This window comes from Pecten maximus, chromosome 2, assembly GCF_902652985.1.
Source record: "Pecten maximus chromosome 2, xPecMax1.1, whole genome shotgun sequence".
Lineage (NCBI taxonomy): Eukaryota > Metazoa > Mollusca > Bivalvia > Pectinida > Pectinidae > Pecten > Pecten maximus.
This window is the reverse complement of record NC_047016.1, coordinates 9,745,818-9,758,380: the sequence shown is the minus strand read 5'-3', so window position 1 is coordinate 9,758,380 and position 12,563 is coordinate 9,745,818. Positions and strand designations below refer to the sequence as shown.

The 12,563-nt window shown below is 38.2% G+C and overlaps 2 protein-coding genes across 2 annotated transcripts; both read right to left on the bottom strand.

Moving 5' to 3' along the window:
• Window positions 1-1,114: 1,114 nt before the first annotated feature.
• On the bottom strand, window positions 1,115-6,978 carry LOC117316758. The gene is made up of 2 exons (XM_033871529.1): window positions 3,310-6,978; window positions 1,115-2,880 (listed from the first exon to the last, which is right to left on the bottom strand). The coding sequence occupies exons 1-2, from the start codon at window positions 6,854-6,856 to the stop codon at window positions 2,660-2,662; spliced, it is 3,768 nt and encodes a 1,255-aa protein (XP_033727420.1). The 5' UTR covers window positions 6,857-6,978; the 3' UTR covers window positions 1,115-2,659.
• Window positions 6,887-11,413, bottom strand: LOC117316768. The gene is made up of 4 exons (XM_033871539.1): window positions 11,374-11,413; window positions 10,708-10,797; window positions 10,072-10,214; window positions 6,887-9,716 (listed from the first exon to the last, which is right to left on the bottom strand). The coding sequence occupies exons 1-4, from the start codon at window positions 11,396-11,398 to the stop codon at window positions 6,906-6,908; spliced, it is 3,069 nt and encodes a 1,022-aa protein (XP_033727430.1). The 5' UTR covers window positions 11,399-11,413; the 3' UTR covers window positions 6,887-6,905.
• Between the last annotated feature and the right edge of the window lie 1,150 nt (window positions 11,414-12,563).

Genomic DNA, 12,563 nt, shown 5'->3' with positions numbered 1-12,563 from the left:
TATGCTAAATTTTCACTGCTAGCCTAAATGATAAATGCTTTATGCTAAATATTTACTGCTAAATGCGAAATGCTTTATGCTAATTGTTTAATGCGAAATGGTAAAATCTTGAGTTGTATTTTGAGTTCTTTCCATTATAGCCTACTAGGCCTACATATCAAACGTTGTTAATGAGGATAACTATTCATTTATAACGGAGGATGTCGTCGGATAGCACGAAGCTAAATTTATCACGTGATAAGCGTAGGGAAGTAAAATCAACCGTGAGTATCCGACGATAAATTGAGGATGACAATACTAGAAAAAGAAAAAAAAAAGCACACATGCTTCAAAGTTAAGACAGTTTGCCCTGAGCAGCTATAGAGTATTCAGCATTTCAAAATGCCCAGGCCAACTGTAAGGCTATTTCATAAAACAACATTTTCCAATTTTGGCTGAATGCAAAATGCTCAATGTTAAATGCGAAATGCTTAATGTTAAATGCGAAATGGCACATGCTAATTGCTTTAATGCGAAATGTTTTCTAGACTTAAAAGACGGATTTTACTTTGTTTACAGCTTATATCCCTCTTGGTTTAATTATGCTCAATTACAAAGGATTTCTGCATTAAAACATTTCGCATAAAAGCATTCAGCATGCTGTACCTGCTTTCCATAGCTTTTGATTTACACCATCCGGCTCTCTATAGCCTAAGAAATACGTGACCCAGTCATTGTGTATAATACTTACATGATACAGGTGGAGGGAAAAAACGGGAACTAGGGTTGCATATGATCTAGATATCTATTATTGCATCAAAGAAATAATGCACGATGAATATTGCTAAAAACATCCAAATGTCGCACATATTGGCTTTTATTGCGTTTTAAAGACAGAAGGAAAACATAACGATGATTAATATCATTACTAGCTGAGAAAAAATGCGCTAAGAGTTTTCGCTTTCATGCAATGAAGTTTATTCACCTAATTTTGAAAAAAAAGAAGTATATTGTGTGTGAATGATGACCTTCATATTTATTTCGTGAAAATATCTATTTTATGATGACTTTTCTTGCAAGGTCATCAGGTAATCAGATAACACTTGTTCCAGATTTTTGTTGTTCAGAACCGCGGTCTTCAGCCAAAATTGCATATAATGACGTTTTCACTTTTAGATCTGCAACACATATGTAAACTGATCTTACCTTCATTAGTATTTTAAATATAAAAAGCCTTGAGCATTTGATTTCCGTTTCTTAAATTACATGCTGCAAAAATATGTATATCATTCAATGTTGACAAAAAATAACACCAATTTAGAAAATAAAATCTATTTTCTAAGCCATATTGATAGTTCTTTTTTTTTCAATTCCATGCCCCAGTTGAAATTTGTTGGCAAATCTGTGTGCTGTATTTTAGTTGGTTTTACTATACTGCTAAATTTTCATCATATCCATCATGTCACAAGAGGTAGATATTATACTTCAAAGACGGTTAAACAAGTTATTTTCTCCTATTTTCTTAATCTCCTAAAAGGCTTAAAGATATTTCCCCAAAGGTCGATTTTGATAGACTTTTCCTTGTTATCATTTCACCTTTTGCGATTCCAGAAAGCAAAACCTAAATTCTGCTGCAATGATGTCCCGTTATGGGCGTTTTTTTTTCGGTAAATTGACTGAACTACTGCTTATTAGCCCGTGAACAGCCAGGGCCATTTTGAAACAGGGTCTCCCTTGTAGTAGTTGGTGACTACACCACTGAACAACATACGGGAGGCCCATTGCATGTCATCCACCGCAAGTAAGGGTAAAGTGTTTGGGACACAACCGACGACAGCATTAGACCAGCCCGTTTCTCAGTTTCCCAATAAACACAAATTGACACGGAAAAGGAGCGTCGAACCACGCATCTCCGGATCTTCTCGACTGGCACTCTAACCGACGGCCCCACCAAATCACACATACACGGCAGTGATAGTTACCTGTGGTGGAATATATTGTGACCAACTCCAGTGATATGTTGTGAATATAAAATCAACTTAATCTACAGCATTTACAGCACTTTATGACAAACAAGTTTTTTTTTGTTCAACAACACACTTTTTTATATCAAGAAATGTATGTTGGCGACACATAGAAGACGACCCTAGAAGGATTTTAACTGTATAACTGTATTTAACTGTACTGGATAAAAAACAAACAAAAAGCTTCTAAATGACGATTAACCTTTTATCAACTATAAAGTTACCACCCAGGTGCGTGTATTGTAAATATTGTGACTGAAATAAAATTAGGGACCATATCTAACTACAAGTCCGATGAGGAGGCACGATATGTCCTGTACTCTAGATACTTAGTAACTTGAAACTTTATTCATTTAAGCTGAGCGAGGTTTCTTTTTAATTAGGGATCATGCTTTTTGTAAAGTACTTCTGTCTGGGAACTTGATTGTAGCCATCTGTGAAAACGGAGCTACGGAAACACTGGAAGCTTTGATCCCTTCCGCTTACTTTACCATTATAAGTTTAAATTGGTGTCATGTAAATCATACAGTTGATCGTTCTTTGAAACATCACAAAAGATTCACAGGTAAAATCTAAATATTTCAGTCAGAGAAAAAAGTGACAAAACAACTATTGCCAAAGACAGCAATACAGAATATTAATGTAAACCTGCTTTATTATGTATTCCTAGCGTGCTCCTTATAAAAATCGTTAGTTGTTTTTGTAATTTGTTTAAAGAATTTCAAGTTCTCCTCGCTCTTGTGATGAAGTCTTCCTGTCAACACCATTTTCTGTCGGAATCGGAAGTTCTTTATCTTCTTTGGAACTGATGGGATAGACTCCATCGGAGGCTTTCGGATAATCGGTTTAACTGTCTGCCTTCCGTCCACAGAATCATCTACAAGAAATGTGGTACAGAAATATAAAAAAAGAAGAAGTTAAGGACCTAGCCTTTTACAGTCCCTTTACAATCTTAATTCAGTTTTGTTTGAATACACATTCCCTTTATTTGTTTTCAGAGCTTTTCTAGCAGTGAATATTCAATATATAATATATATGACGCGAGTTAGACGTTCGTGTTAAGTTCAGAGCCATACTGCATAGGCTTTTATTTTGTTTGTTTGCTATATACCTTTTTTTCTTCTTCTTTTTCTCTAAGTTTTGATATCAAACTGATCTTTGGACAAACCGGTAACCAAAGTACACACTCCTAGTCATCAAATCTAAGAGGCACTGCTTTTTTATTTACTTCTGAATTAAGCATGGCACGATCTTATTAGAATCATCAATCAATATTTACATCTTTATATGAATTAATAAGCATTACCTGCTACACTTGAAGTGGATGTTCGTATTCTGGATGGAGGGAGCGCTTTTACTGGTGTGGCTATAGTCTCCCTCTGTGGGCTGCTGACGGTGGGGAGTTTGTGCTTGTTTACAGGAAATTGGCTCGGAACAAGTTTTTCTATGGGCTTTGGCACAGGTAACTGAATACCTTTGCTTTCGTCGAGGCTAACGTTTCCCTCTCGAGGTGAATTTGCTTCCTCGTGGTGTGAAGTTTGTAAAGTCGCCGAATTCGCAACACACTTGATTTGCTGGGGAGTGGTGCCATCACGATGAAATTCGTTACCATCATTTATCATTACCTTGGTGTTCTCTGTGGCCGTGTTTACTTCAAACCCTTCCAAGTCAGTATTTTCCAAAGCATCGTCCACTTCCATACCAGAGCTTTCCGCAGGCATGGGATTCCCATCCTCCATAGCTGATTCAGATACTAGTTCATATGGCGTATTCGACTCGGAGATTATTTGTTCAAAGCGGAGACCAGTTGTGATTCCCTGGGAGGCAAGTACAGGAGGACCAATCCCTGCTGTTGATATCTGGGCTTTGCTCCTTAGCCGAGACGGAAAGATTGACCTACGTTCACTTATGGCTGTATTTAAAAACGTGCTCGATGTTTTAGATCCACTCATATTGTTAGTTGTCACACTTTCGTCTTCGACATTATTTAGCTGAGACAAAACTTGATCGTTGTTTTCCATTATTTCAAAAGCATCGTGTACTTCAGATATCATTTCGTTGTCAGAATATTCAGTACCAACATCCTGGTCATTTGGCATAAGAAATTCATTTTCACCATTGTCCGATGTTGCAGTGGGTGATGTATTATTAATGAGTGGATAGCCTGTTTGTCCTGATTGTTTGGTCTGTGAGTGTACTCTCAAATCATTACCCGATATTTCATCAGATAGTTGGGTCTGTGAGTGTACTCTCAAATCATTACCTGATACTTCATCAGATTGTTGGGTCTGTGAGTGTACTCCCAAATCATTACCTGATATTTCATCAGATGCAATTTCTTCACCCCCAGTTCCCCTTGTTACTTTAGAGGTAGAGAGCGTTCTGCGTCCAATCATCTTTCTTTTCGACGCTAGACGCACGCGAGGATAATCGGTACTTTTTGAAAATGGTTTCGTCTTACTTTCACTATAGGTATTTCCAGGACGTGCTTTTTCCAACTGTTGGCGTCGTCTAGGATCGGACGATGACCCATATTGAATTTGGTTAGCAGGCCTGGAAGACACGACATTTTTCGCACGAATAGGACGGTGAACATGTTTGTTAGCAGTGGGTTGAATATTTTCTCTCGTTAGATTATCAGGTTCACCTTTGTGTACAGTCCCTGAGGTGACTGAATTCACATCACTACTGGTTTGCTGGAAGTGACTGTCGTCATGTCGCACTGCACTATCGCGGACCATTTTTACTTGTGTACTGTCTGTGGTCATATTTACTTCCATGGTTTTAGTGCCTGTATTTATTCTAGGATTGTCGGTTTTGATACCAGTGTTCTCTGTGAGTATTGCACTCTCATCTCCATATGGCGCATAGCGGAGACCAGTTGTGTTTCCCTGGGAGGCAAGTACAGGAGGGCCGATCCCTGCGGTCGAATTCTGTGCTTTGCTTCTCAGTCGAGACGGAAAGATTGACCTACGTTCACTTATGGCAGTGTCCAAAAACATGCTTGAAGTTTTAGAGCCACTCATATTATTAGAAGAGATATTTTGGTCTCCAATGTTTTGTGACGGAGAAAAATTGTGTTCACACTCTTCAACAATTTCTCTACCATCTGATGTTTCCAGTGTTCTACGTACATTAGAAGATTCGTTTTCGGTTTCCCGATTATTTAACATAAGATAATCGTGCTCACAGTCGACAGCTATTGATGCAGAAGCACTGCTACTAATGGGTGGGTAGCTTTGCTGTCTTGTATAATCACTCCTTGTATGTGCTCCCTGATTATTATCATCAGGTCGTTCACTAGTTGTAACGACAGTTCTTTCCGTTAAGCTAGAGGAAGGTAGAGTATCACGTTTGATCATCATCCTTTTTGAAGCTGGATGAACGCGCGGAGAATAGGTTCTTTTTGAAAATAGCAACATTGGACTGGACATGTCTTTGTTTAAAGGAAGTTTGTTTTCCAGCTGCTGCCGAGGTCTTGGATCAGACGTTGATCCATATTGTACTGGTTTAGTTGGACTAGACGGGTCAGCCTTTTGACTTCTTACGCTGTAACGAGATGGTAATACTACTCTCCGTTCAATCATCGCATTTTTTAGAAAACTTCCCGAGGCAGCAGACCCACTTAAACTGCCGTGAAGTACAGGTTCTCGTTGATTTTCAGAATATACCAAGCCTGGTTCAATTTCTGTATTAGAATATGAATTTTTGACTGTTTTATCTCGTGAATGAGAGTCTACTCTCGGAATATTCGATTCAGGAAGCTGTTGTTTGGAGTTACAAGAGACGATAACAGGGTATTCCACCTTTTCCATTTCGGATGACGGCATATTTTTTCTTTCCCCCGGAGAGATCTTTTGTGCAAATGCTAGTTCTCCCGGAGACAAACTGACCGTATTGGCTCTTAAATCTACAGGATTATGTCTGTAGTCATGAGGTTCTAAATATGACTGTCCTATTGGTTCGGTAGTACGACCAACCACGTTGATGTCTTTTGTAAATCCTTCAACACCAGTAGAACGTTTTCTAGACTCAAAGAGGGATGGCGTATTCATGTCATCGTCTACTTTATAACTGGTAAATCTGAGTAAAGGTGGCGCAGCAGGTTTCCTTTTGGTCATGATCTTTTTAGGTATTGTAACAATTTCTCTTGTAGTGGGTTTGTTGACCGCAAGTGGATTTGAACTTGACTTTTGATTAGTTTTATTTCGGATATCAGTGTCGAAACATTCCTTAGTGTAATTGCTGCTGATGTCATCATTTTGCTTGATAGTGCCATCTCCACTACCTTTAGTAACAGTTCCTTCATCAACTCGTAGGTCTTCGGAAGATTGGGCTTTCTTCAGTTGGCCGTACACGCCCTGTATCTTACGGAACCGGAAGGCTCCCATACTTGCACTTAGTGGTCTCCCTTCGGGAGGGTAGGGCTGCCTCTTGTATTTTATTACGACATGACGTTTTCCGTTCTCATTGTGAACAGTCGGTGGTTGTATATTTGGCATAGAGTTACTGTGTTTGTCACCTTTCTGCAAAGTTCTTTCATCCGAATAAATTTCGCCTTCAGTCCTACTGCGAGCTACCTCCTTTGGTGAAGTCCCATTTGAAGCATTTTTGATGTTTTCCATCAATGGCTTCATAAGCCTGTCTCTTTTGTCCAATAAAACAGCATTTTCTTGATGCGACTTTTCTTTTTGTTGTGTTGCTGATGGGTTTGCCTGTGGGGAAGATGGCAGAATCTTGTCAATTTCCACGTCTTGTGCTGTTTCAGAATGAAACAAATCACCACTCCCATCCTCAGAAAAATCACTCTCTATCGTTGTTTGATCATGAGTGGAATCAACATATAGTTTCATCTGATCTTCCTGGTTAGATTGTTTCTGTTTTGGTTGTCCCTGATTAAATTCATGGGAAAGATGTATCTTGTATGAGACCGTTACGAAAACTAGTCTCTTCACTGGATGACTCCACTGATCTAGTTTGGTCTATTGAAACATTTAACAATACCGCCTCATTCACTTCCCTATCAGAGAGCTTCCCAGTCGTGTCTGTATTAAATTTTGAATATTCGACTACTGGTTCAACGTTTCTTTGTCCAGATGTATGTATGAGTGAATCTTTCTTACCATCAGCGGATAGTTGCTTTGTGGGATCAATCTGGTTGACATTTGCTTCTTTGGTACTTTCTCTGTTGGTATATTTAGGTTCACTATTCTGCCTACTTATGAAGAAGGCTTTATTGACTATAACTCGCTTCGCTGTTGAAACGTTACTATGATTAATCCTATTTGTTGTAGCAACGCCAAACGAATTGTCCAGACACATGAAACCATGTTTAACGTTGCTAGTTTGTTTTGTTGTTGAAGATATGTTTAAACATCCAGCGTCGTTTGCGTTAAGCTCGCGATATTTGTTTCCCTGATTTTCAAACATTGCACAATCGAGTTGTTTGACGGACAGTTCATATACCCCACCCTGAGGGCTAGGAAATAAAGCCGATGATGTTTTGAGCTTGGTGGCTCCGTTTGTTGTTGAAATGTTGTCATTCTTCTCTGTTCTTGTAAGTCTATGTTCTGGCGAAGGTTTTAAAGGTTCGTGCTCCATTTCCCGATTTATGTCGGATGTTACCATTGTAATCTCTATCGGGAGTGGTTGAGAATCTGTTTGCGCCCTCGACCATTCGCCATGTGTGGTTGTTTTGTCTTTCGATCGGCTTAGTTCCTTTTTTATCATTTGGTTCATATTGTCATCACACATTTCCGTGTCGTTGCAGGCTTGGTCTTGTCTGTGACGCACTGTTTGTATGGGAAGTACTTCTTCGTCAAAAGTGATGTCTTCACACTGTTCAGCAACAATCGTATGTTTCTCTTGGTTTATTTCTTGGCTGCTGTTCAGACCCGACTGTTGACCATTTGTTGCAACCGATGACTGGCTATCTGTTGCCTCTAGTGTTAGTCTGGTCCTTCTGGTTGGTTGTTGTCCATCAGCTAGACGACTGGGTTGTTTTCTTCTTGCTGTTATTGCCGGATCCTGCACTTTGTTAGTTGATTCAGAATGTCGACTGTTTATTTGCCCTTGGTGTTCACAGTCCATTACCTTTGGTTCTTGACCGGGGGTTTCCTCTAGATTTTGCTGTGTTGCCCTTGCTTCCTCCCCAAGTGTTGCTTCTTGCGACATTTGCGGTGTCTCTTGTAGGTCTCCACACCCTCCTGTACTTTTATAACGATTGGAAGTTTCTAATTTCTGACTGCTTATTTTCTCTTGTTTAGGTATGTCCTTGGGTTGCTTGACACCTGTTGCTTTGGGCATTTGACCTTTTGTTGACGTTACGTGGTCGTTGCTATCTATTTGTTGTTGGCCGTTTGTGGGCTTTGATTTTTGTCTGTCTGTAGTATCTAGTTCCTGTCCTTTTAATGCCTCTACAGAGTTTTGGCTGTTTAGTGTTTTTGGTTGTTGTCTGTCTCTAGTATCTAGTTCCTGCACATTTAATTCCTCTACAGAGGTTTGGCTGATTAATGTTTTTGGTTGTTGGCCAGGTGAATCTATCTCGTCGTTTGTTGCGTATGGATGACGTTCATTTTTGCTGTTTGGTTGTGCGATGTTTGTTAACATTTGTTGGTTTTGTCGGTTTACCACACATAATTCATTTGCAATATAATCATTTTCTTCTGTCTTATACTCTCTGACAATATCCTGATGATGAGCTACTACTCCAACATGTAAACCTTGTTCAACAGTTGTCAAATCACATTTATCTCCTTCAGGTTTATCTAGTTGTGGTGAACGAAAACATTCAATAATGTCGTGGCTCTTTGTATTACGACTTTGAGGTATTTCTACTGGTTTATCAGTTATAGCCAGTTTTAAGAGAGGCTGGAATTTTTCCTCGTTTGAATGGTCCGGTGTATCATTTTGTTGTTTTGAGCACCACTCATCAACTGTCGGATGTGTTTCTAATTCGATATCCTGTATATCGTTATTTCCATATTGCACATAGTTCCTGCTGAAGTTTAACGTCCTTTTGTGACGAGAAGGTAGTCGATTCCATATGGAAACCCGTGCAACAGAATCCAGTAACTTGGTGTGATCCGTTAGCGTTTGAGGTACGGATGGTCCACGGATGGGGATGTTTTCCTGTTGGTCAACGCTCTTTGATTGTACGAGATCTATACCGAAGGCATGGTCGCTGTCACCGAGTGGAACGGTTGCTGTTTTTCGTGAGTCGACCAGCCATCTAAATGAAGGCTGTTGGCTGTCGGTGATATGCCCATTAGTGGTAAATAACGATTCGTTTTTTGAAAGGTCTTTAGTTACTTCCGTCCTAAGGGAAGGATAATGTCGAGTTGGGCTTTTAACAAGCGTGGTGGAGGTAGATTGGACAACATGTACGGTATTGTGAATATGACTAGATAGATCCTTAGGAGACTTCTTGCTGATATTTTCTTTTTGAAGTAATTGGTGCAAGTATGTGGAGGTTTGTGAACCATCAAGTATAGGTAAGGTAGAAGGCCTAGTAGTATTGCACGTGTTGTCTTTCTCCTGGAAGACAGGTCCTGGTAAAACATGGTCGGGACGCTCTCCATCTGTATCCCCATGGTGGTATTGTAATACATCGTGTTCATGTGGTACAGGTAAAGTCGATTCAGGAATTGTCGATTCTGGAGGCTGACACTTGGAAACGTTGGTTGTCTTTTCCTCTGTTATAACTGTTCCATCCTACACAATTAAAAACAAAAGAAAATTGTAAATATTTCTCACTGTACAGTCATGTATCGACTCTTCACAATAAATACATTGGCGAAGGCTTATTTTAATGGAAACCAACTTGTTTATTTAGTCCTCTACACATAATTATCAACAAAGGGACTACATGTCGCAAAATGTAATGACTTATTTACAGCATTATTTATTTTTGAGAAAAAAAGTAAACAAAAAAATGTATAAATTGGTTTAATATTTAATGCTTTATTAATCTTTTGCGTACGTAATTGACTGATATTTTAAACACAACGTCATGTATGGAGAGAACATGTTGATAAATAAGCAAAAATTATATTGTAAAGCAAAATACCTCGTCTGAGTCTTGTTTTCCTTGACGGGCTGTCGATGACTGGTTCCCATCTGACGAATCTTTCTGGACACTGTTTCTAGGATTCTTGTCCTCAGTTGTCCTTCTCTGCTGGCGATGTCTGTCAATGCCACGTCTACATCGTACTGAAATAAGTAAACATAGATATACACCACACACCGAATAGAAGGTGTATACACTGAATCATTCGTGTCTAATTCTACAAGTGCTTTGTGTGTTAAATATATCTGTATATGAAGGCATACCTTAAAATCTCGAAAATATGTCGCGACTTATATTCATTTTTTTTTTCAAGATTTTTTTTGTTGCGAAACCGATAGACTTATTTTCAAATAGGATGGCACACCCCAGATGTTTACAATTAAATACTATTGGCGAGAGTGTATAATGTTGATTCCTAAGAATTGTTGCAGATTGCCCCATAAGTATTGTCTCATTGTATCTCAATGTTAGGCTACCACGAGTAACCTGTATAAAGGGCAATATTGAATACTTCACTTTAGAACCATTTAATTATTTGCTTACCATCGAACAAATACATAATCCGCTGTGACTTAAATTGCATAACAATACAAAAATAAACTGTAACGTGTATTTTACTCTTATTGGACTACTCACACGATATTCCTCTCAAAAATCTCCCCAATCTGTGTAAAAGTCCGCCGTCCGACCGGACTTCATCCTGACCTGGTGCTGTTTCTTCTATGGCTACCGGCATGAATGAAATATATTAAGAAATAAACATCCAACATTGCCGTATTAAGGTATGTTATGTTGTATATATAGACAGTGAGGGGATATATTTAATTGACACAATACCCGTAATACCATCGGAATATAGGTGACGGGCCGTCATAGGAGCTCACAATTCAACATATCACCTGTACGTATCACATAACAATAGGATAATGGTATAATTGAAACGACATTTAAATCTATTTCGATATGTGTTGATTTCATCTTAAGTGTGTGCCGAAAACAATTGTGAAATGACATTGTCCGAAATTAAAAGTTAAATCCGGTAGAGATTTTACAAGTACTCTAGGTGTAATTCGACAAATATTTCTACTTCATAAAGTGTTTTTACACACAGTGTGCGTTTTAAAGTCACAATTAACTTTGTACTAATATTTTTATCAAACAAAATTTTAAAATAACACTTAGGTGTCAAACTGGTAATGTAAGACGAAGCATATTGTAAGCTTATGTAAAACTTTCCCTGTACCAGAACAGTTACAACTCTATACTGATAAATAATAATAATAATAATATGGTGTAACTCACATGATGTACTTCCATTTCCACTCATAGCGTTCCCCGACAGTTAGATATAGGGGTACGGACCCACTATACACCAATTGACAATACATTAAGGAGGCAATCAATCTGTTAAGGATTCGCGTACCGTGATATTATAATTTATGTATAGTAAAAGATGTGGAATTTACGACAGTGTTGAGCTATTGTATTATATAATGACTAAATAAAAGCATTATGATATTGTAAGAAAATGATATACAAACCTAATTTTCTCACCAAGTCGTACGGACAATTAATCGTATAAAATAAACCACAAAGTTACTTTACATTATATATAAAATAAAGTATATTAAACAACAATTAATTAGTGAATTCCTGCATTAAAGTATGTCATTATGATAAAGATAATTCATTTAAGGTAAAATTATATTATTATGTCGATCGATATACCTTCTCACGAACGGGACGAGCAACTTTAAACTTTTCCTTCACTTACATGTTCTGTTATAATTCTTGGGCGATTATTTACTCTTACATTTAATAGGATGAAATCAAACCTGAAATCAAATATTCTTGGTGCGGTTCAGGCGGAAAGCTATCTAAACAAAGTGGGGTACATTAGAACATTAAGGTAGCCGGTATGGGATCCGTTGGTAAACAACTAACGGTAAACTCTGTTGTGTAAATTATAATTAACGCTGAAATAGTTGTATGTCAAGAGAGCATAGTGAGAAGTATGTGCTACTATATAAATTATAGGATATCTATAGAGGTATATAGCTTTACAGTGGCGAAAAGGTTGGACCCTGCATTTTGTATTTAACTTAATATCATAACTGGCAACGAATAAAGCCATTTATACCGGTTATAAAAAATGTATTCACCACAGGAGATGTATAAATATATGAATCAAAAACTATTACTATGACGTCAAGCTTACGGAGAAGCACCCGTCTGGTAGAATAGGTCTCTATGTGTAGATGTTAATATGAAGAGGACTGATATAACGTATTTGTATGAGATAAGTGTATTCTATTTTAGGCGAATCGGACCCTCCGGACGTTGTGTGACCAATTAGTCAATTTGCCACCACAGTTACCGTCACGGCGCCATAAAAAAGGCCCGTGTCTCCTGTAATATCCTGTTTATAGACACTTGACTGTTTATAGACGTAAGGTTCCCGTGAAAGCAACTGTCAATATATATCCAGTATT

What these genes read in the sequence shown, in the direction of transcription:
- LOC117316758 (XM_033871529.1), bottom strand. Translation starts at nt 6,856, where the DNA reads ATGAAACTATATGTTGATTCCACTCATGATCAAACAACGATAGAGAGT. An exon ending in ATCCACTTCAAGTGTAGCAG is followed by an intron (nt 2,881 to 3,309) that starts GTAATGCTTATT and finishes CATTTCTTGTAG; the next exon opens with ATGATTCTGTGGACGGAAGG.
- LOC117316768 (XM_033871539.1), bottom strand. Translation starts at nt 11,398, where the DNA reads ATGAGTGGAAATGGAAGTACATCAT. An exon ending in ATTTTTGAGAGGAATATCGT is followed by an intron (nt 10,215 to 10,707) that starts GTGAGTAGTCCA and finishes TACTTATTTCAG; the next exon opens with TACGATGTAGACGTGGCATT. An exon ending in GAAAACAAGACTCAGACGAG is followed by an intron (nt 9,717 to 10,071) that starts GTATTTTGCTTT and finishes TTAATTGTGTAG; the next exon opens with GATGGAACAGTTATAACAGA.